This window comes from Xiphias gladius, chromosome 4 (assembly GCF_016859285.1).
Source record: "Xiphias gladius isolate SHS-SW01 ecotype Sanya breed wild chromosome 4, ASM1685928v1, whole genome shotgun sequence".
NCBI lineage: Eukaryota > Metazoa > Chordata > Actinopteri > Istiophoriformes > Xiphiidae > Xiphias > Xiphias gladius.
The window spans coordinates 8,248,660-8,272,375 of record NC_053403.1 but is presented as its reverse complement, the minus strand read 5'-3'; the positions used below and the strand labels follow the sequence as shown (position 1 = coordinate 8,272,375).

Below are 23,716 nucleotides of genomic sequence, written 5' to 3'. Positions count from 1 at the left end.
CTGAAGGAGGGAAAGACTATTGATCTCTAAGGGAAACTGGAATATCATTGGCTCATTTTTGCACACAGAAAAACACGTGATCACAGTCAGTTCTGTATTTACAAAGAATTACAAGGAATTTAATTGAAGAGGTGAGATAAAGTAGAGTTAGTGGCTACGGAGAGATGAGTATAAGTATAAAGTATGAAAATGAATGTAGGCAGTAACATGCTACTGTGATGTGAGCCATAAAGTAGCCACACACAATGCTGGTACATAAATCCGTGTTCACCCTGAAGCTGCTTTTAGTTTCCGTTTTAAGTGACAGTTTACTTGATTCTGCCAGGGTGGACAGTGTATGACAGGCCCGTTTGTAGCCTCGTATTTTTCTGTCCCTTTTCATCCCTGCCTAAAGTGCTTAAGCAGACGCAAAGGATTTAATGAGTACCATGTGGCAGCCTGTAATTAGATTTTTGGTAATGAATGGGTCAAATACCAGTTTCAGGCATTCAGGCACAGAAATCCCCTCTGAAAACAGGGCTTGACAATAAAATCGGTGCGTCACATGAGACAGGGACCTGCTGTATTACATGTATGAGAAGCTTGTTTGAACTTTGGTTGCCAAAAAATGGGTTGTTATTATTCCACATTTAAGAGACCTACATATGAGATTCCCACAGTATTGGGGCTGTCGATAAATATGTCATTCACTGTTGCTCAAAGCAGAAGTGAAGATTAAATTTTACAAAACTGGCTTTAAAAGTCAGTTTGAAAAACCTGTAAATTACACTTTCTTCACAGAGTGATAATGAGCTGTTAGCTATAGCCGCAACATTTAGTCGATTGATTGATCAGCTGATTGAAAGAAAATTAATCAGCAATCATTTTTATAACCGAATACTCGTTTTAGTCATTTTTTTAAAGAAAAAAATGCCAAATATTTTCTGGTTGAGAATTTGATCCCTCTGACTATGAACTCGAGACATTAGACGATTCCACCTTGGACTGTAGTGGAACTGCAACGGGCATTTTTCACTATTTTCTGACATTTTAGAGACAAAACAATTAATCGACTAAATGAAAAAATAATCAGCAGATTAATCAAAACAGAAAATAATTGTTAGATGAAAAACCTATTGTAAACCCCAAGTGGAATTTAAAATGTTTTTACACTTTGAGAAGAAACAAGACTAGATGAATGCAGATAACCCAGGCCATAGTTGTGACCGCCCCAAACAGCACAGATTAATAAAGGAAGCTCATCAGTGATCACTTTGCAGAGAAATCAACAAAGCTAGGCCAGCTAATTTAATTGCAAACTGCGACACACACAAGAAATCGTGTGCCCTTGCAAAAAATCACAGAGGCTTACTGTTTGTGACCACACATTAGATTATAGAAAATAAGTGATAGTATATTTTTCATTTCTGCAAATGACATGTATGTAGATCTACTCTCTGGTCAGTTCAAGTTTCATTGCCAAAGCTGTTGTCCTCAGAGAGGTGGAAAACATGATAGAAAGTTTAGGACACCCTTAGAAAGACATTTAACTCTAGAGGCATTCACTCTGTGAACCCATAGATGTTGTAGATAACCTCATTTCCAACCCAGCTCATAAGTAAATAATGTAAATCAAGTTTAAAAAGGTGATAATATGAGCAAGCCATGCAAGAAGAAAAAAAGCCATCGTAAAAGTCAAGAAAATGTTCAAATGCTTCTTTTTACTCTACATCAACAAGAATTACTTATGCATCTCACCCAGTCTGCTCACTAGACACCTCATCTCACTCATCTGTGTTTTAAGAATGCAGATTCAGTCTGTTATTGAAACATATTCAGTCCTCTTTCCTGCTCTCCTCTGTAGATTTTTTTAAATCATTAAAATAGACAAGTTTTGACTCCAAAGGAATCGTAATTAAAGGAAAGAGGAAGAACCAGTTTCAGACTTTCAGCTAACTCTGTCCTTTGTTATAGGGAGAAGCAAAGTAACAATGCTAACAAATCATTTTCTGGGAACTGAAGGATACATGATTAAATTTCTGCCTACTGTGTGAGTTTTTGGCAAAGAAAAGCCAAGTACAAAGTTAAAAATGTCAAATAATTCCTTTGGAGGTTCCTCGAAGTTAAAGCTCATTAGAAAAATGTGTGAGCTGTTGTGTGTTGAAAAATAGAGGAGTCCTGTGTGTCTCAACGTCTGCTTTGACTCTAATTGGATGTCACACTCTCAATTCTCACCAACACAGTGAGAGTCTCTCCTCACCTAACCTCACCTCTGCGGGGCACAATACGTGCGCCGCAGCAGCTTTAGAGCAGAGGCTTCGGTGACAGATTAGCACTCGCTGCAGAGCCAGTGTGATGCATTTTGTTTACCACTCTCCCAGCTCTTACAAACACTGAGCCGCATCACTGAAGATGTTCACAGATTAGTGAGTTTGCCAGAGCACTTTTAGATTCTCCAGAGAAATCTTTTTTTACACATTTTATATTTGCTTTACCTTGGAGTGTCTCTTAAAAGACGAACATGTGCAATCCTACAAGGACATGGACACCTTTTTTTTTTTTTTTTTTTTTCTTTTCCCCCAAATTGCTCTCCTGTGTACTCATGGTCATATTGCAGGAGCTTTAGAGGTTGGAAGGTATCCAGGCCCATCTGTCATTATGCACTCATTCCTTCTCTCCCTCTCTTTCCCTGGTTATCTCTCTCCATCTCTTTCTGTTTATCTACATCGCTCTCTTTGACTGTGCAAAAGTTATAAATACACATTATCAGACAACTCATGTGTGATGTTTATTTCAAAAACAACAGGGCTGTGAAGGGTGGGTTTTCTGTCTGCCTCTGTTTGTCATTCTCACTTTTTAATGCACACACTGAGAGATAAAGGTCACCACACTCATATATTCTGCACTGAATAGGAGGCGGTCCACATTGAGGGCGATCTTAATTGCCCCTGCGCCGGTTCATCACCACACCTGATGATCATAACAGCCTCATTGTCATCACTTCAGCGTTATTAGATAATAAAAGGAACAGCAGAAAGCAGCACCCGCTGGAAAGTTTTCAGTGCTGAGACAGGATGTAGTGCTTAAAGTTTGATATTGTTTTTAAAATAGTAATTATAAAAACACACTTTGATTAGGCCTTTATAGCAAAGTGTGTCATTTTCAATAAACTACATTATTGGTTGGACTATATGACAATATAAAACCACATACATTTGTCTACTGTCTGATGTTTCTATATCATTTATAGCATGGAAGCTAACTGGCCATTTTGAACTTTGTTGCTAATTAAAAAGTTAATAATTGAGCAGCACTGTTGTGTGGCAAAAATGGATTTTTGTACAAGTGTGATCAAGTATCTTGATCTCTCAGGTATTTGCTTAATTGGATTAGATGAACACTGACATTTGTTCTGTTTTTTTTCTGTTTGTTATTCCCTTCAAAGACCGTTTATTACATGTACCATGATAGAGGATTCTATTAATCTTCCCCATTACAAAACCCCATCAATAGACAGATTAGGGCAGCAACCAATAACTTGTTCCATTTTTGATTCATCTGTCTATGATTTTTTTTTTTGTTTTTTTGTTTTTTGTTTGTTTAATTAAACGCTTGAGTCTGGTCACATGCACACTAGTATCCTGGCTTTGATGTGATTTGAGGTATGATGTTTACGTGGGACATGGGAAACCTAGTTGGTAATATCCTTTTATATTGGATTCTGATACATTTCCAATTGTCTGCATCATTGCAGGCATGTCTCTGTCTTTTCTGCAAAGACTGAGTCACTTCAACAGTGGAGGATGAACCCAGTTTGGTTTTCTGCCTTCCTGGACTCTGTTGGATTTAACGCTCTGCTGGATTTGGCTTCTCCATCTGATGAGTAATGGAAGGAGAGAGCTACAATTCGTTTTTTCTTTTTTTGTTTTGTTTTTTTTTTCTGCATTACTGGTGTCAGATTTTCACTTTCATTTAAGCTTGTTGTTCATCATTACATTATTTACCATCGTTTTTATCTAAACTTGATTCACTGACACACCTGTCATTGTGATCAGAAACTTGGATAAGGTTGTTTACAAGGGTCAGAATCCAGGTTTAAATCTGAGTATTATGGCTTGTATATTCAGGTTTTACAAAACTCGGCTAGGGGCTTATCCCGGTTTGTGAGACCAGTAGTGTGCATGTAAACACACTCATTTAGGCTTTAAAATATAAATGTCACAATTTTTCTAGAACCCATATGGCATCCTGAAATTCTTGATATTCAGTTTACAACAATTTTAAAAAAGAGGAAAGAAGCAAATTCTTGCATTTGTTATAAGAAAGGGGATGAATTCCAAAAAAAAATCAAGGCATAGTGTTTTGTTACGGTACAAAAGTTGAAAAGTCCTTGTAATCAGTGCGTTTCGACCTCACTCCGATCTTTCTCAGGGTCAATCAGTCACACACATACAAGTGAATTGAGTTATCGGCTTCAATCACACGAGAGATTTTCACAGCTACATATGGTTCCCTCATTACACCCAGACTCAATGAATGAACACTGTCGACAATACTAGCATAGTAAACATAATAATAAAATTAAATGAAAAAAAGAAACAAATTATTCAAAAGAGAAAAGGAAAACAATGAATGAAAAATTCGCATTTAAAGATCAGAATGATCAAAACTGCTCAATTCAATTTTCAGTCAGTTAATCAACTATTGGTTTCAGCGCTAAATTAGACTATCAGTTGTTGTGCTTAATAAAGAACTCCCCCAGGTGGAAAATTTGAATGATTTTATCTAAAAGTCTCACGTTTTCTAACTTTCCTTTACCCTTTTGAGTCTCACTCCATAGCCCTGCAGTCACCTCTGTAATTTACCAGTGAAAAGGTCCTTGAGATGGTTCAGTCAGCCATCTGAAGATGAGCTGTGATCCATGGCTGCAACAGCTGCTCCCCTCACATGGCCCTGTGACTGTGCTTGCCCCTGCAGCTGCCTGCATCTTTTTTTCTTTTTCTTTTTTTTTTTTTTTTTTTTACATCACCTCCACAGGGAATGCCTTACCTCAGTCTCCGCCATGAAACCGCAATTAATTATGGGAAGGGCATTCTCCAAGCACAATGAGCCAAAGCCCTTTTAAGGGGAGAAATACATCAGATTAACCTGGAGTCCCAGCAGGCATGATGATTTTCTGAAGTGCAGCATCACCTCCAGAGGCCTGTGCTGAAGTAAGCTCGAACTGTATACATTTGGATTTATACCACTCACATGCTGTAGTTTACACTAGTATTCCTTTTTTATTGAATTTGCAGCTTAGGGCTGCAGCTAACGATTATTTTCATTATCAATGGATCTGCTGATTTTTATTTTTTATTTATTTATTTATTTTTATTTGTTTTATTTTTTTTATTTATTTGGATTAATGTTTTGGTACATAAAATATCTGAAATAGTGAAAAATGCCATTCACAACTGCTTAAAACCGAAGGTGAAATATTCAGATGTCTTGTTTTGTCCAACCAACAATCCCTGAGATATTCAGTTTACAATGATTATAAAACACAGAAAAGCAGCAAATCCACACATTAGAGAAGCTGGAGGACGGAAGTGTTTGACATTTTGTCACAAAAAAAATGACTTAAACAATCCATCAACTTTCACAATTTTCTGTCAGTCGACTAATCGATTAATTGCTTCAGCTCTAGCACAGCTCATGTTACTGACAGATGAGAGTGATTTATCACTGTATGAATGCTTGTTTATTAGAGCTGAAACTATTGGTCATTTAGTCGATTTTATTCAGAAAAATAATTGAAAGCTATTTTGAAAATTGATTAATTTATTGACATTTTGAAGCAAAAATGTCAATAAGTTGTTGTTTTCAGCCTCATTAATGTTTGTTTTATATTTTGACTTTTGGTTGTACAAGACATTTGAAGACATCACCTTGGCGAGAGAAACTGGGATGGATATTTTTCTCTGTGTTCAGACATGATATACACTAAATGATTGATTGATTAGTCGAGGAAATAAATGGCAGGTTAATTGATAATGAAAATAATTGTTAGTTGTAGCCCTATAGTTTATATCACCAGACCAGCTAAGAAAAGAGGGGGGGGGGGGCTAGAAAAGTGCTTTCAGCACGTACGGTGATGTAATTCGTGTGTTTTCTGAGAACAAACTGCAGAAAAAGGATACACCCAGTCCAGTTTGAGGTTGTTACTGGGCACCTCGGCTCTGGCCTCCAGGCAGTAGCTGTCCACCTGGTCTTTGGGCATGTATATGGCGATGGAACGACCCTTCATATACATTTCCGCATAACCTTTCTCTAGAAAAAGTAAAAAAAAAAAAAAGAAAAAGGTTTGAGATGACATATGTATAGAAAAATGGTATTTTATGGTATCACAATAATATACATAATACCACTTATGGTATAATTACTTAAAAATACTATTACATACCATACCATACCATACCATATAATTATGAATACCACCGCATTATACAATGTGCAGTGAGTTATTTTTCTTATTGATTTAACAGCTTTTAAGATACATATTAACCTCCTCCTGCTGCATTAGAAGTGTTAAGTGGGTGACAGTGTACAAACAGTCAGGTATTGATGTAACTGTAACACTTTAAAAAGATAACCTTTCTTTGTCCTTGGCTAGTTTCCTCTCAGACTTTGTTTGGGTATATGTTAGCGTACTGAAGTTAGCATTTACCTCAAAGCACCACTGTTACTAAATACAGGCTCGCAAAGCTACTAGCATGTCTGTAGACTCTTAGTCTTGCAGCCATTTGAAGATTCAGTGTTTGCACTCGGGACCAGAACCCTGACCAGACTAACTGATTACAAAGGCGGCCGTCTGACAAATTACAGATTGCGTTATTATAGTTTTTATTTGTTTATTATTTATGTCCAGATTCATTTAGCAGTGAGTCACACCTAAAGCAGTGTAAGAAAGCATTTGCAGTTGTGTGGAAAATCACTGTCATTCTTATCTTAAGAAGTTACACCCGCCCCCCCTCCCAGACATTAAAAGAAAAATCAAATACCCATCTTCTTAATATTTCAGTCCTTGCAGTCGCTACCTCTTGGAGACTTGCTACCCGGGTCCTTATTAAAAATACAAGCTGTGTGATCTTTCTGTCGACCCTCAAATCCCTCAGTTCGTCTCACTGTCTGTCAGAGGCTCAGTCAGACTCCTCGCAGACAGGCAGAAAAATGCCAAACACTCCTCATTTTGAACTCTGTTTGCAGGATAGGCTGTTTCTCAGAAACTCCAGCTTTCACCCATGCGCAAGCTGCTTTCCCCACACCCCCACAAGTGATGGTACCCTCGAGTTAACTTGATTGTGTTCAAGTAAAAGCCTGTTAAAGTTGGATGTGGAGTCTATCTGTGCTTCCTGTTCCTTCATAGAGGAATTTCAGGACTGTCTCAGGAAACACTGCCAGTGAGCAGAGAGACTGTTCAAACATTTATACATGCTTTATACAAGCGCTTGCCCTCAAATGTCTGGGAACTTGGAAGCAGTGTCCCTCACTTCTTCATTCAGGCTGTGAGTGCAGCACCTGCTGCAGTTATTCGTTTGACTTTGGATGAAAATATTTTTGCCCAGACCTGCTTGGTATTATTCACAGCATGATGCATCTCGAAGTGTCTGCAAACATTACTGTAAATTCTTTCACGCTCGTTGACTTGGCTTAAGCTAAGAATTTGGTTTTCATTGACATAATAGTCTGCGTTCCGAATCTCTGTCCTCGTCAGTTTTTATACCTCTAAATCAAATGATCACGCTGCTAGACTATTGCAGTCTGCGTTATTCATAGGCCTGACCAGTAATTTGCTGACGAAGCCATTCCTTGCTCAGTGCTCACCAAGTGGAGCTAAAGGTTTTTATCTGGGTCATCAGTGTGGCGGCTGTGCCTCAGCTTCTCCTTTCCCGAGAAGACCACAGACCATTTTTTTCAAAAGTGTTGCGAGATTTTACCTTTGTGCTGTGATATACAGAGATTAGTCATCTGTAGGCATCTGTGAAGAAATGTTTCAACATACTACCTTAAATTATAGTATTACAAAATAATTCGAATTTGACACTTGGTCCCTGCAGTGGCATAGTGACATATAACCCAGTGGCTTCATGTAATATTATAACTGCAGGCTGTGTTGTATAAGGTGAAGGCAAGGACGGGCATGTCAGTGTCTCTCTGGGAGTGCAAATATTTTTTTATAGTTCACTCTTGTATCTGTGCTGCCCTGTATGTCTGCAGCCTACAAGTGAAAATGGCTACCTCGGCAGCCCTTTAGATGCTTAACACCAAACCGCCTCGCAGCTCAGGAGTAGGCGATGATGGCATTATCATTGATCCTCACAAAGTAAGTCCAGAGCGATCAATGCTTCCCTGAGTGTTTTCCATGCAGACAGGATTAAAATGACTATAGCAGAGAGAAGACATTCTGCAGATTAGAAAGCTACAACTGAAGAGATTGAGGTTTAGTTTGTATCTGTTTTTGTGTGTGTTTGTGTGTGTGTGTGTGTGAGAGAAAATGTGTTGCTCTGTTTCCCAGAAGCAGCCACGGGCAGAGCTTTAAACCAGCATGTTTTGGGCCCCAGATTAGGCCTAGCAGCGGCGTTTGCCAACATCTGTCTACCATTACCCCTGTGACACTGGCAGTCATGCAGCAATTAATCAGACTGTTTTGGTAGTTGCCTCTCATTCACTCTGCACCTCAGGCGCATCACTGAGCAGCAGGATGGAGGTCAGCGTTCAAAGGGTTGTAAATCCTGGGAGTTTTACTGTACATGTTTCTTCCTAACTACACCAGAAACCACTGTGCTGTGGTTGCTTTGTAGGACTAGAGCATCTTGTCTAATTTTAACCTGGGGTGCTCTGTTTCCTCATTTGTCTGTGGCTGCATCTTTGTAGCCAACAATATACTTTGCATTCACTTGTCTATCTTATTCATACTGATGCTCTAGTCTGTAATTGATGCAAAAGCTGACATTTGGAAAATTAAAATCAGCCATTGGTCAGTAGCTTGACTATGTTGTGGTAGTGTCGCAAATACAGAAATATCCAGGTGGCGTCATGCTTAGTACTCCTCAATAACACAGCTCTATTTGACAAGGCATATTATGATTGAAGATGGGAATCAGAAGGCAGTGTGTTTCAACTGCTCTATACAAGATACTCTTGTGGCACTTAATTTCTGACCTTCAAATCAGACTTTCTGTTCTTATATTTTACACTATGGCTGAAATTAGGTCTAAAATAATTAAAAGCGACTAGTTGATTCAGCAGGTGATCTATTAATTGTTAATGTCATTTATCAAAGGAAAAATCTACACTTACAGAAAACGAATTCTCAAATATCATGATTTGCTGTTTTTCCCTGTCTTGTATAATTAACATGTTTGGGTATTGGACAAAATAAGACATTTAAAGATGACACATTTTGCTCTTGGAAACTGTGATGAGCTTTTTCTCACTTTTTTTCTGACATCTTTTTTTTTTAGACTAAATGATTAACTAATTAACTGTAAAAATACCTGACAGACTGACTGGTCATAAAAATCGTCTGTTGCAGCCCTAGCTGAAACAATTTGTCATTTAAATTAGTCAACAGAAAATTAAACAGCAAGTATTTTTATATTTGACTATTTAAGTCATTTTACAAGCAAAAAACATTCTCTGATTTTAGCTTCTCGAATATGAGGATTTACCGCTTGGAATGTGAAGACCCTACCTCTTTGGAAAACTGTAATGGACATTTCTTGTGACATTTTATAGACAAGACAATTAATGGATTAATCAAGAAAACAGATTAAAAAATAATTGAAAAATATCTGACAAGTAATTAAGACATTTTTCTGTCAACAGAAAACTCATTTGGCCTGATGGTATGTGAGGTTTAAGGTGCATTCAGACATGCAGCTACAAGGAGACAAGTGGCAGCTAGATATTGTTCATTTTAGGCAAGACGAAATCGGGTAACTGTCATGTGATTGACAAGTACCTTTCCTCATTTCCCTCCTCGACAGGCGTCCACACGAACACCAGCTGTACTGCAGGAAGCTGTATTTCAGGGGAGTCAGGAATCTCTAAATATCAGAAATGCCAGTCGCATGGAGGCATCAGGGAGAAATGAACAATGAAATGAACACCACCTGCATTCCTTTTCGCTACTGGTTTCTGTGACTGTTTCACTCCGGACTGCACTGCTTGATGAAGGCTCGCTCAAAGTGTTGTGGGTTCAGTAATGCATTTGATAAGGGCTGTTTGGCCCCTGGCCTATCGGTTGACATCCTCGGGGCTTGTGCTGTGATGTGATATCACGTGATCTTAGAAAGCACACTACTTGCTGCTCATGGAAAGAAACAATCTGCGCTGAAATTTAGATTATGATCATGATGTAGGACCCTTTCAAAGGCATCCACGCCCCTATAAGGGGACTTACTGTGACCTCCAGTGTTGCTAGGGATTTGAGCCCAGAGCTACCTTTTCAAAACATCTGCAAATGGGCAAAGCAGTTCCTGTGGCCTTGAAGTTTTCATATATTCTTTGTATTCTCTAACCAGTTCCTAACACATGTTGAAAGGGAGCAGAAAAGGAAGGTTAATTTGAGGTTATTCTTGCATTGATCTGAGGACACAAGCCATTATCGTCTGAAAGCTCACCTCCAGTGGCCTCAGCAACATCCTGCAAACTTTGTAATAAAACTGGCAAGAGAAAAGTGTCTGCATCAAACTTTCAGCTGATTACCGTGTTTCCTTTGAGTCTTTCTCTTCTTGGAAACGTGGAGATAATTATACATCACTCTCTGACATGGAGTGTTATCAGGGATGCTCTGTATTTTGAGTCAGTGATGAGGTCAGGATGCAGGAGGCGAACTTTTAGATTTGCTGGATTAGCTGTTGATGTTGGACTGCCTACTGTGCGTAGTCTGCCAGTGATGGCTTTCCCCTGTTTTGTTTTCTTTCTATGTAATTTTGAAAGAAAGGAAATTGAAAATAAAAGATATCCCCTGGTATTCAGCAGCACACTGATGGGGTTTTTTGTTTTGTCCTGGAGTAGGCAATCTTGCACAGAATGCAGTGGAAAACAGGATGAGCTGCGTCTCGCTCTACTGTAGAGCAGTAGTCTCGCTCTACAGTGGCTGATTGTGGAAAGCCAGACTATAAATATTACAGATATACCTTAACGTGTTCTTTACCTTTAGGGCCCTTCAGCCTTTCACCTCTCGCATCTCTGTGATGACTAAACTTTGCTGCCATTATGAATGCAAAAGAAGTGACCAAAATCTAGGCTATAGAGAATGAGTTTGCTTTACAAAATGCAGCTCGGCTTCATGAGAGGATATTTTAATTTCATTGAACAAAATTTTACATCTTGCTCAGTCATACGTTTTGAGAGTTGCATGAAAAAGATGAGCTATTTTACAACATAAATTAAGACAGTTTTTATGGGCTCCACTAGTCAACTCATGCTTTCTTATAGTTAAACAATATAGTTAGTCATCCATTTGTTCTTGACACAAACAGTCCTTGTCACTCATTGATTCTTTTCTCTGTTTTTCTGTCTCAGGTTTCTGTATTAAGCAAAAGGAGGAGGTGTTTCCTGAGGCTCCATCTCTAGAGGATTTTCTGATGAGGAATCAGAAAATGAACACATCCCAGATAGAAACGACTGGCCCACCCAGCTATCTCACTAACCTGTGAGCAGCCATGTCCTCCCAGCATTACCCATCAAGGGGCCCCCCTCCCCAGTTGCAGGACTGTTTTCTGACATAGATTTGGAAGAATAGCAAAATCTCATCATTGAAATGGCATTAGGTTGTGTGGGCTATAACACATCAGAGAACATATTAGAGTACAGGTGAGGCCGAATTCCTTGCCAGTACCCACAGGACCCTCAAGAGGAGGTAAACAGCCTCAGATGACCTTTACAGAAGGACAGAGCTACATCCGAGCTTTGATGATTTAGTATCCATCCCACTGCCTTGCTGACAAGGTCGACCATGGCTGCTGCTAATCCCCATAGCAACGGTTCTTAGAGGGGCGAGGAGCAGACTGAGAGAGTCAAAAATGCAGCGTAACGGTGGTGGAGTGGGTGCTGCAGGCCAGCCATGGGTGTTACGGCGTGTGCGTCTCACGTGGCTCAGTTTTATGCTCTTCTTTATCCTGGTCTTCTTCCCGCTCATTGCCCACTACTACCTCACTACCATTGACGAAGCTGGAGGTCCTGATAAGCGCATCTTTGGGCCGCGGCCTGGCGGTGAACTGTGCGAAGCCAAACATGTGCAGGATCTTTGCCGCATTCGCGAGTCAGTCAGCGAGGAGCTGTTGCAGCTGGAGGCCAAGAGGCAGGAGCTCAACGGGGAGATCGCTCGACTCAACTTGCGCATTGAGGCCTGCAAGCGCAGCATTGACAGCGCCAAGCAGGATCTGCTGCAGCTGAAGAATGTCATCAGCCAGACAGAGCATTCCTATAAAGAACTAATGGCCCAGAACCAGCCCAAGCTGTCACTGCCTGTAAGGTTGCTGCCGGACAAGGAAGACCCAGGACTGCCACCACCCAAGTCTGCACGCTACTGCCGCCTGCGGTCCTGCTTCGACTATGGTCGCTGCCCTCTTACATCTGGGTTTCCTGTGTATGTCTATGACGCAGGCTCCTATCCATGGGGGGACTATCTTGACCCACTGGTGAAGCAGGCTTTTGCAGCATCAGTTAAGAGTAACATTTATGTTACGGATAACCCCAGCATTGCCTGTCTGTATTTGGTACTGGTAGGGGAGCTACATGAGTCCTCCTCCTCCCCACTACCATCTCCTTCAGAGCTGGAGAAGCAACTAAAAACTCTTCCTTACTGGAGATCTGATGGACACAACCATGTACTGGTGCATCTGTCTAGAAAGTCCATGACACAGAACTTCCTGTATAATGTGAGCACAGGACGAGCAGCAGTCGCTCAGTCCACCTTTTTGGAGCAGCAGTACCGTGAGGGCTTTGACTTGGTTGTGTCCCCACTTGTTCATGCTCTCTCAGAACCAAACTTTTTGGAAGTACCCCCTCAAGTTCCTGTAAAGAGGAAATACCTCTTCACCTTCCAGGGGGAGAGGGTGGAGTCACTGAGGAGCAGCTTACAGGAGGCGCCCCCTCAGTCTTTTGAGGAGGAGATGGAAGGAGACCCACCAGCCGACTACGATGATCGCATTATTGGTACCTTAAAGGCTGTGCAGGACAGCCACTTGGATCAGGTGCTGGTTGAGTTCACTTGCAAGAACCCACGGCCTAGTTTGCCGACTGAGTGGGCTCTTTGTGGTGAGAGGGAGGACAGGCTGGAGGTGCTCAAGGCTTCTACTTTTGCCCTGGTGATCGCTCCAGGAGATGGACAGCTGGTGGCCTCAGCAGGCTGTGGTATGAGGCTTTTTGAGGCCCTAGAAGTGGGTGCCATCCCAGTTGTGTTGGGGGACCACTCGAGGCTACCTTACCACCAGTTTATTCGCTGGAGTGAAGCTGTCATTATAGTCCCCAAGCCTCGTGTCACAGAGCTACACTTCCTGCTGCGCAGCCTATCAGACAATGATTTGCTAGCTATGAGGCGGCAGGGCCGCTTCCTGTGGGAGAACTACTTCTCCACCTCAGAGAATGTTCTCAATACCATCCTGGCCAGCATCAGAACCAGCATCCAGGTTCCTGCTGCACCCATCAAAGAGGAGCCGGCCTATGAGATTCCTCACAAAGCTGGGAAGCTGGCAGGAACCGATGCCAACCTGGCTGACAACGGTGATCTGGATTTGGGTCCTGTTGAGACAGAGCCCCCGTACGCTTCTCCACGCTTTCTCCGCAACTTCACATACACAGCTGCAGACACCTATAGAGCATGGAACCGGGCCCCCGGGCCTTTCCATCTGTTTCCTCACACTCCTCTAGACCCTGTCCTGCCATCTGAAGCGAAATTCCTTGGCTCCGGTACTGGTTTCAGGCCTATAGGTGGAGGTACGGGAGGCTCGGGGAAGGAGTTTCAGGCAGCCTTGGGAGGGAACGTGCCGCGAGAACAGTTCACCGTGGTCATGCTGACATATGAGAGGGAGGAGGTGCTGATGAACTCCCTGGAGAGGTTGAATGGACTGCCGTACCTCAACAAGGTAGTGGTGGTGTGGAATTCGCCCAAGCCTCCTTCAGATGACCTGTTGTGGCCCGACATAGGCCTGCCCATTGTGGTGAGTGCTCCTGCAGAAAAATCCTTTCTTTCAACAAATATGCACATATTCATCTGGATGGTGTTGTTTTTTTTAATAAGGAATACAGTACATCTCTTTCTCATCCTGACTCTCTGAAATTAAAAAAAAAAACGAATCTGTCACATGTGTCAGAGGTGGTGCAAAGTTTGCTCAAGTGAATCCTTGGATCAGTGCCTCTTTGAAACTCTGCAGGAGTCCATACATATTACCAGCAGCCTTACTAGAAGGATACGAAGAAGTCTGACGTCGACGAATAATACAATTTGTGCTTTTGAATTAAGCCTGAATAATAAAATATTCATCCAGTTATATTCAAACCATTAGTTGGTGATGGAGATGCTGTGGAAAAGTCGTAAGCTGTGAGAGAGTAGCTAAAGAACTGGGCTCTGTATTTGTCAGTGCTGGTTTCTGTATTTGTAGACTAAGCAATTAGTCATATAATTGAAATAATAAATTAACTGATTGTTGCAGCCCTACTTCAATAATGTATACCTAAAAATCTTATGAGAGCTTAAAAAGCACTTAAAACTTACGAAATACAGCTTTTTACATAGCTGACTTTAAGTTTAATCATGTAAGTCATTTGCAGTCAGATACCATTAAATGTTTATACGGTTTTAGGTGAAGATTAATTATGTATATAGGTCAGATAGAAGTACAAAATGCTCAATTTGCAGCATTACTCAAAATGTTCTCAACTGCACAAACTACGAGTGACCCTACAAAAGTACCCCTACTCTAAAAAGTGGAAATGCTCTTGCTAAGTTGTGTCTCATCTCATGCCCACAGGTTGTCCGCACAGAGAAAAACAGCCTCAACAACCGCTTCCTTCCCTGGGATGCCGTGGAAACCGAAGCCATCCTGTCAATTGATGATGATGCTCATCTCCGCCATGATGAGATCATGTTTGGGTTCAGGTCAGTGATGGTGACCAGACGCATGAAGCTCTACGGATTCATATGTACAAAAGAAAGTTTGCAGCCACTGTGGGTTTGGCTAACGTGTGATGGTCATTTGTCGTTACTTTAGTAATTTTACAGTGCCTCTAAAAAGTATTTGCCTACCTTTTGATATTTTCATATTTTATTGTCTTTATTGTCTTATAACATTGAATTGAAGTGGATCTCAATTACAAATATAAAATTTAAAATACTTATTTGCATAAGTATTCACCTTTTATAGGCACTGTATTGGCTAGGCAATTATTAACTAATTTAAAAAGACATCTACAGATTAATTGATAAGGAAGATCTTCTCAGGAGTAAAGCTGTGAAGAAAGGTGAACACGAAAATATAGTAAAATAGAAAAAAAAGCTTTGTCTCCTGTCAGAAGTCAAAATGTCCAAAAAATCCAGACGCATCACATTCCTGTAAACACTGACTCAGACAGAGAAACTGAACCAGCCACCAGAGACTGAAGCTGAAGATATAAAAGCGAAACATGTTGCCAGCGTCTTGTATTTATGATTGATGGGGGGGGCGTGTTTAAACCAATTTACGGAGCCCCACCATAGGGTCAGCTGAGAAAAAGAGAGAACCGTGTGTAAATCTGTACTCTCGGTTTACAAATCTGTCCGCACAGTTTATACACCGTGCCCTCGGATTAGCAATTCGTTCACACGGATTTGCAATTAAAACTGCACGGATTGCAAAACTGTGGGCGAGGACCTCCAATCCGTGCGCATGGATTTGTAAACCGAGTGCAGATTTACAGATGGCTCACTTTTCTTTCTCAGCTGACCCTAGGGGCATTCAGTATGAATTAAAAGATCAAGTAAACTGTTAAGTTATTTTGGTGCACCCACTCCTCCCCACACTCAGACTTATCTACAATTTAGTGCCGCAGCAGCTTGTCCAGGCAGGCAAAAATTGGCGCTCTAACTGTGTGTGTGTGTGTGTGTGTGTGTGTGTGTGTGTGTGTGTGTGTGTGTGTGTGTGTGTGTGTGTGTGTGTGTGTGTGTGTGTGTGTGTGTGTGTGTGTGTGTGTGTGTGTGTGTGTGTGTGTGTGTGTGTGTGTGTATGGGGTCTTTTTTTTTCTTTTCATGAATTATCTCAAGATTCTCCCCAGCATTACCCAGGAATGTTTCCTCACCTCCACCCTCCCCAAAGAAGAAAAAAATCACACAGCATCTGACTGTAAACTAAAGTAGTGTCATATTAGCTCATTTGAGATTTGCATCTTCTGTCTGAGTAAAAAAAAAACCAAGTATCTCATCTGATAAACTGAAACATGTTTTTTTTTTTTTTTGTTTTTTTTTTTTTTCCAAGAGTTTTTTACGGTGACTGGGCTACATTGTGTGTAAATATGAGCCAGGAGGGATATTTTGGTTTTAAATAATGATAGAGGATAAAACCGTCATATACTAACAGAAGACAGCAAAGTACTTAATTGCTCCCAATAGGAAAATAGTTGCCTCACTGCTTGCATACATGACAGGCTGAAACAGATTGTGCATGTGCCACTCTTTTGGATTCAGACAGACACTTGGAATCCAAACTGATGACCATAAAGAAAGTAACAAATAACCACAATGAGAAATTGTCAATAAAACATTTATCAGATAGGCCGAGGAGGTGTTAATTAATTGACTGAAAATGAGGAATTCTGCAGACTTTCTGTGTTTGGCGATGTCTCACAGAGTGTGGCGTGAGGCCAGAGATCGCATCGTGGGTTTCCCCGGGAGGTATCATGCGTGGGACATCAACCATCAGTCATGGCTCTACAACTCCAACTACTCCTGTGAGCTCTCCATGGTCCTGACAGGGGCTGCTTTCTTCCATAAGGTCAGATCTTGCACCTCGCACTTACCAAAAAACCAACCACAACAAAAAAAAAAAAAACTACCACATGCCGCGGATTTATCTTTTAACTGTATCATATCCATATCAAACACGTCTTTCCTGTTTCTGTGTTGTTGTAGTACTACGCCTATCTGTACTCATACGTGATGCCCCAGGCCATCAGGGACATGGTGGACGAGTACATAAACTGCGAGGACATCGCCATGAACTTCCTGGTCTCTCACATCACCCGCAAACCACCCATCAAGGTCAGTTACGGAGCGCGGAGTCCGTCTGTGCTCAGTTCAGCATCGACGAGCCTTGTTTCTCCCTCAGGCATCGTGTATTTATATTTTTGCCCACTTAGCCTTGCCATTACTCAAACTGACACATCCAATACTCCACACAAATAGTAAATCAAAAACACAAGATCGAATGGGTGCGTTATGTGTGATTTTTCCTTCTGGATTTTTATTAGAAGGACATTTATTACCAGAGCATATTTATGGCTAGACAAATTATTATAGCAATCATGTCAGGGATGCTGTTGGAACAGAAATGTCATTGCAGCCCTCAATTTAAGTTCTTTTTGATTTAGAGGAGTGTTAATATTCAGGGGTGTTTCAGGGGGGAATTAAGGCTGGCTTTGATGGAGTGTGTTGCATGACAGCATTTCACTGCTAGGAATAAGCCTCGTGAATAATTAATTTGGGGCAAGTTTGAATGGGGAGTCCTAAATGGAGACTATATTTCTCTCTTAGTCCAAATAAGACAAATTAAAGCAGAAAAATAAATTGCTTTTGCTGTGAATTTTTATGCATCACTCGTGCTGAGTTGACAACATTCGCACTCAGTTTTTGGAGATGGTTTTCCTTTTCTAACACATTTCTGTAATTTTAAGTTCTTTTCTTGTGCCGTGCAAGAGGGGACATTGGCAAAAGCAGCTTCTCATTTTAGAAATAGCAACTTCAGTTGGCGGATACCAGCAACTTAATGTGTGCTCCGTGAGTTCACAGTCTGGGTGACTTTTAATGTTTCCAGCTGACTTGTTTTTAATAGGAAAATATTTTAAGCGGGGTCTTAAATATGCACTTGATTGCTACATACAAGATATGCCAAACGACTCAACAGTTGATTCATGTAGAAGCCATGGAAATAAAGAAAAATAATTGTTTTTGCATTGCAGTGTAGAGGTGGTTAGACTTAGTGTTACAAGCATGATAAAGAAAAATGTAAGATCAGACTTTTAATTCATTCTAACATAACCCTGTTCAGCTGCTTAGCTTACATGCTTGGTACTTGTATACATTTTCAAACAGTATTTCACTTTTAACATTAGCGAAGAAAAGGCTTTTGGGATCAGGACGAACAAATGTGTTAGGAGAGCGTAGCACTAGCTTAGTCCCCAAATCCAGTAAAGAGCAGGACAGAGATGCTAATGCTAGCCTAAACTCTCGTAGCATCCAGGATCAGCTTTCGACACATTGGGGAAATATGACGTTGTGGATGTGCAAGTCATGAATGGGGCTTACGTAACCTGTAAACCAACAAACTAATGTGGTTACTTAATGACGTGCTCCTTGACTTGGGAGGTAAAGACTGGTTTCTACTACAGGTAGTCAGCCGGATATGCTAGCGTTCGCAGCTTACATTAAAGCAGACAAACACTGTTTAATCCATTTCTTACACTTCTGCCCTTGTGTTTTTGGTTTTGGAAAAGGCTAAAAGGAGACACTTAAAATGCAGAGCATTGCTCTTGCTACAGTCTCACGCACACCCCCTTTGACATGTGGAGAAAGCCAAAGTTTGACACGCCTGCTGTGCCCGGTTTGGACAATTGACCAAAACGTCAGTTCCTGGCATTTTTGTCATCCCGCAGCAGCATTATGCTATGAAGTACTACATGAACAAATGGCCTAAATATAACTAAATATCATAAATTTACAGACTGACAGTCTTTATCTATCTTAGGTTACGTCTCGTTGGACTTTCCGCTGTCCCGGCTGCCCTCAGGCCCTTTCACACGATGACTCGCATTTCCACGAGCGCCACAAGTGCATCAACTTCTTCGTCAAAGTGTACGGCTACATGCCACTGCTGTACACACAGTTTCGTGTGGACTCCGTGCTGTTTAAGACTCGTTTACCCCATGATAAGACTAAGTGCTTCAAGTTCATCTAGCATTGGGCTGAGCGGCCCAGCAAAGAGCCAAAAGCCGAGTGGATTGAAGGACTGGAAGTATTTAAAGAGAGCAGCAGCTCCCACTGAGCAGCGAGGAGGATGGATGGATGGATGGACGGACGGACAGCCAGATAAATGCACAGAAGGAAAGTATTGGGCTGGGATTTTGCCCGGGGGGACAGACAAGTTAACCTGCTGTTGGTCTAATCCACAACTCTACTGAAAATTTGAAGAGTGGAAGCTGAAAAGGACCGCTGCCAACAAAATAGGCCTTTTCAGTGGATGTCACTCCTCCTGTTTCATGTTCTTCAATCATGCTCAATCATTAACCACTACAGATGTCATTGGCACCTCCAAACGGCCTGCTGAGGAAAGAGGGCGGTTGTACACAGTGTACAGAAACTCTCCCAGGATAAACTCTACCTGACAATGGAGCGATCACTTAGTGAATCACTGACAGACTGATGTCAGGCTGCGTTCGGCTCAGCAGCCTGTTGACAGTTTCAGCTCGGAGACCAGAAGTGACAATGGCACGTGGCTGCCGCTGCGCTTTTCTGTTTGTTTTCCATTTTACAGTTACAAACTGTACTTCTTGTACATGTATGTGAAAGAAGCACTGATGGTCAGAAATATTTTATTGAACAAAGTTTTTTTTTTTTTTTTTTTTAAATAATGTCATTTAAATGTGTAAAACTATGTGGAACGAACATTTTCCAGAACCTCTGCCTGTGGGACACAGATTTAGTCTGAGAACGAGACAGGACCTCAACTGGAGAGTAAAATAAGTCGGCCCGATCATGTTCAGTAGTGTTACGTGCTCAACAAGGTATTTCAGTTCAGCGGTCACCATAATGCCTGAAATTTGTCATGAAAACCAGCCACCATTTTGTCATTTTGTTATGCCCACCGGCACTCCGCTACTCTGCTACTCTTTGAGTGTTTACAAATGGCCTTTTTATTCTTTAGGGTATCTACTAATGTTTGTAAAACTGGTCCAAGGTCGACCAATCAACTGTTACGGTTTCCCTTACTGAAGTTAAACAAAGTCAAGAATCACAGCTGCCAAAATTTACAAAAATCGGTTTTGATTTATGATTAAGATTGTAATTATGCAGACAGTCTCCAATTAAGTTAAGTGTACCATTAGGATTATGTTAAAAATATTATGTTTAAAGGGGAAAACATATGCTTATTTGCATTCTGGCAAAGAGTCGGACGACATGATTGAAAGCTACCATTCTCGAATCTGTCCGTTAAATATGAACCTACAGCCAGCAGGCAGTTGGCCTAGCCTAGCTTAGCACAAAGACTGGAAACGGAGGGAATCAGCTAGCTTGGCAACCTAGCAGTACCTCTAAAGATCACTAATCAACCTTTTGTATCGTGTTGGTTTAATCCATAGAGAAAAGCAAGTGTAAAAATGACAGTGATTAAACAAATGAGGTATAAAGTGTTAATATTTGAACTTTGGGGGTCCTTGTTTCCATCTTTATGCTAAGCTAAGCTAACTCACTTTATATTTTACAAATATGAGAGCGATATTAAAGTTCTCATCTAACTCTCAACCAGAAAGCAAATAAAAGTATTTCCCAATTTTTTTTTTTAATTATTCTGTTTAAGAAATGGCCAGTTCTGGCTTTGCATCAGAATTATTAGATATGTCCTGCCATGTTCAAGTTACCCCTCTGTATACGAACTTTCCCAGCTCAGACAGAACCGTCAATTTATAGTGTCGCTATATTGGTTTCACTTTGTTTTTTGTTTTTGTTTTTTTTACCATTGCTAATGAATGTTTCCTTTGCCAAACAGGTACGATGTCTGCTGCTTTCCAGCATAATTTGCAGGGTGCACAATGGTTGCTAAAGGGATCCAGTCTGGTACACCTTTATCCACTCTGCATGGTACTTTACCAGGAGTCAACCCATTGGAGCCCAAACCATCATGTATTATAAATCCAAAGTCCTTTATTTGACCTTGTCAGACTTAAAATTCCAGTAATCTGAACAAGGGATCGGCCTAAAAAGATCCCTTTTTAAAGAGATATTTAGATTAGTGTCTTGTTTCTAACTGTTCTACAAAAACTCCATAGTTCCTGTATATTTATTGAATATATTATGAAAAAAAGGTTCTTTTTCAGACTGATAATGACAAATGCAATAAAATGACAAGACATTGTAGTTTATTATTCCTAATAACAAATAGCTCCCAACCTGATTGAGCCGTCAGCTTATTTAATTTCCAAGGAAAACTAGCTTGTGCCACTGAGTGCTTGAGGGGAACTGTCCTGACCTGAGAGCAGCACTTAGGCAGGCAAAGGTGTGTAAAACTGGGGGCACCACGACGACCTGGTCGGCCTATAAGTAGAATGTCATAAATTGGGCTTCTGAAAGAGCCAGTGGACACTGGTTGAAGTGTCTTTGAAGCCAAATCCCTACCTGTTCCCAGTGGCTACACTTTATGCCGCTGCACCGGATTCGAAAAACCAGCTTGGCTTCTCAGACACTCGTCACATCTCAGTATTTTTATTGGAGCTCCAGGGGCCTCATAATTACCTTGCTGACTCTAAACCTGTCCTCAGGGCACAGTTTGGCTCAGCTGGTATTTTGGAAGTAAAAACCTCCCCGTTCCCCCAGTCAGTGGTTCCCCCGCCCCTCTAGGATCTGTGGCACAGCTGGTTTTCCGTGGCCTAAAGCAGGAAACATTTCCCTGGAAGGCCGCAGTTACTCTGCTAGGTGTAAGGAGGTGTGAAACTATGTGCTCTCGGGTCTGATCCACAACTGTGGGCGAGGCTCCGGCCACCTGCAACGCTGCTTGCGCTGTGCCAGACTGATGACTGATGGCAGCGTCAAACATACCATTGAAGGCCAGATGAATGGAAATAAAAACCCAACATTGTTGAAAAAATTATGCGACTCATGTCTTTTCTCCATCTCCTTTCCAAAACACGTTCCGGCGCTTTGACTGTTTGGTAATGTCTCAAAATTACAACAGTGAATCTGGGCCTTTATTTTATCAAACTTTGATGAATTACACTTAAGAATGCTCAAAAGTACCAACTTAAGAGTACAAAGTTGTTGGGTGAATGTGAACATTAAGATACAATTACCAAGCCACTAACTCCTACTGTGGTAAAGCAACTTTCAAGAGCAACTCTCAAGTGATCACACGACTGATCACATGTATGCTCAGAGAAGGAATAGCCAATCAGAGAGAGATTGACCCTTAATTTTTGCCATGTTTTACATTCTTTTATTTAAAAAAAAAAAAAAAATCCTTACAGTTTATTCAGTGGTATGTTATTCTGGAAGAACATATATAATCATAATTTTTTAAAAAGCCCGTTTTATTTTTGTAAAATCTTTAAATCTCCAGGAATAATTAACATGGAAAATTACCAACAACATAATGTATAGAATAATAGGACTGTATGAAATAATTTGGCTGGCATGGAATTAAAATTCCGCTATTGGCGGACGAGGTACATCAGAGAAATGGTATAATAAGAGAATTTAGTCCCACGCTGACAAGCGCATGCAATGAAAATACTTAGACAGTGATTACAAATAAAATCAAAGCCAGATTTGTTCTTGTCTCTAATCATAATGCTTCAGATATATTCTTAAACAACCTAAGAGAACTCTTACATCTAATTTAGTAACTTTGTATTTTTAAGTCACAAGAAGTTTAATAGTTTTCATTTTGTGAATAGAACTAAAAGTGAACGATCTTTATTTCTATACTTCGCTACCAAAATTGTACTAATGGCGGTCTGATAATGCCCGGAACTTAATTTGAAGGAATAGTTTAACGTTTTTGAGAAATACCAACACCAAATCTAAAGTTCACTAATTTATATCTTGTATCTTATTTTTCTTTTTCATGGGTACAAAAACCAGAGTGTCAAAAACGCATATTTGCCATTTTACGGGGGTCTAATTCGTGGACGGGGCCGGTTGCTTGGCAACCAGCATCGACTCCTGGGCCAAGAAATGGCCAGGAGCATAATTACCCCCGTACAAAACAACCAAAGCGTAAAAAAAGACAAGATACAGTTTGTTAATTTGTGAGATTTAGAGGTGTTGTTAGGCGGATTTCGTTGTCTCTGGACAGTGTGTTTAATATGTATAATTTATTAAATGAATGGGCTTTAGCCCAGTTTTGACCCACATACAGAGAACATTGTTAGAATATCTTCCTTTTTTAATGGCACCTATTGCTGCTATAGAAACTGTACCTTTTTATTTAGTTGGAGATTGTGTGCGGAACTATTTCTTGGACGGCAGCAGTAACTCCCTGGAGTCTCAGAGTGACAAGACTGTAGCGAGGCCCGCTGTTTTCCCCCCGTATCCGTGGAATCATTTAACTCTCCGCAGGAAAACGAATAAGCGTATTTTCCCAAAATGCCCGACTATTCTTTTTCAACTGTTCTAATTGCTGCTTATGCACAAATTGTGCTGAGAACCAAATACAAGCCCGCCTTGTGATAAAAAGCACACCGGTGGCTGTTATTCCCTTTTCTGCAATCAAGAGCCAATTGTTTC

General features: G+C 40.8%; 1 protein-coding gene across 1 annotated transcript in view; it reads left to right on the top strand.

Annotated features, from left to right (window-relative positions):
• The window catches only part of extl3 (exostosin-like glycosyltransferase 3), a 30,362-nt gene extending 8,302 nt beyond the window's left edge, over positions 1 to 22,060 (top strand). The window contains exons 2-6 of the mRNA XM_040125704.1: positions 11,554 to 14,192; positions 15,003 to 15,130; positions 16,853 to 16,997; positions 17,135 to 17,263; positions 18,966 to 22,060. Coding sequence (XP_039981638.1) covers positions 12,054 to 14,192; positions 15,003 to 15,130; positions 16,853 to 16,997; positions 17,135 to 17,263; positions 18,966 to 19,175 — 2,751 coding nt within the window. The 5' untranslated portion in view covers positions 11,554 to 12,053 and the 3' untranslated portion in view covers positions 19,176 to 22,060. The remainder of the gene's footprint in view (positions 1 to 11,553; positions 14,193 to 15,002; positions 15,131 to 16,852; positions 16,998 to 17,134; positions 17,264 to 18,965) is intronic.
• Positions 22,061 to 23,716: the final 1,656 nt, after the last annotated feature.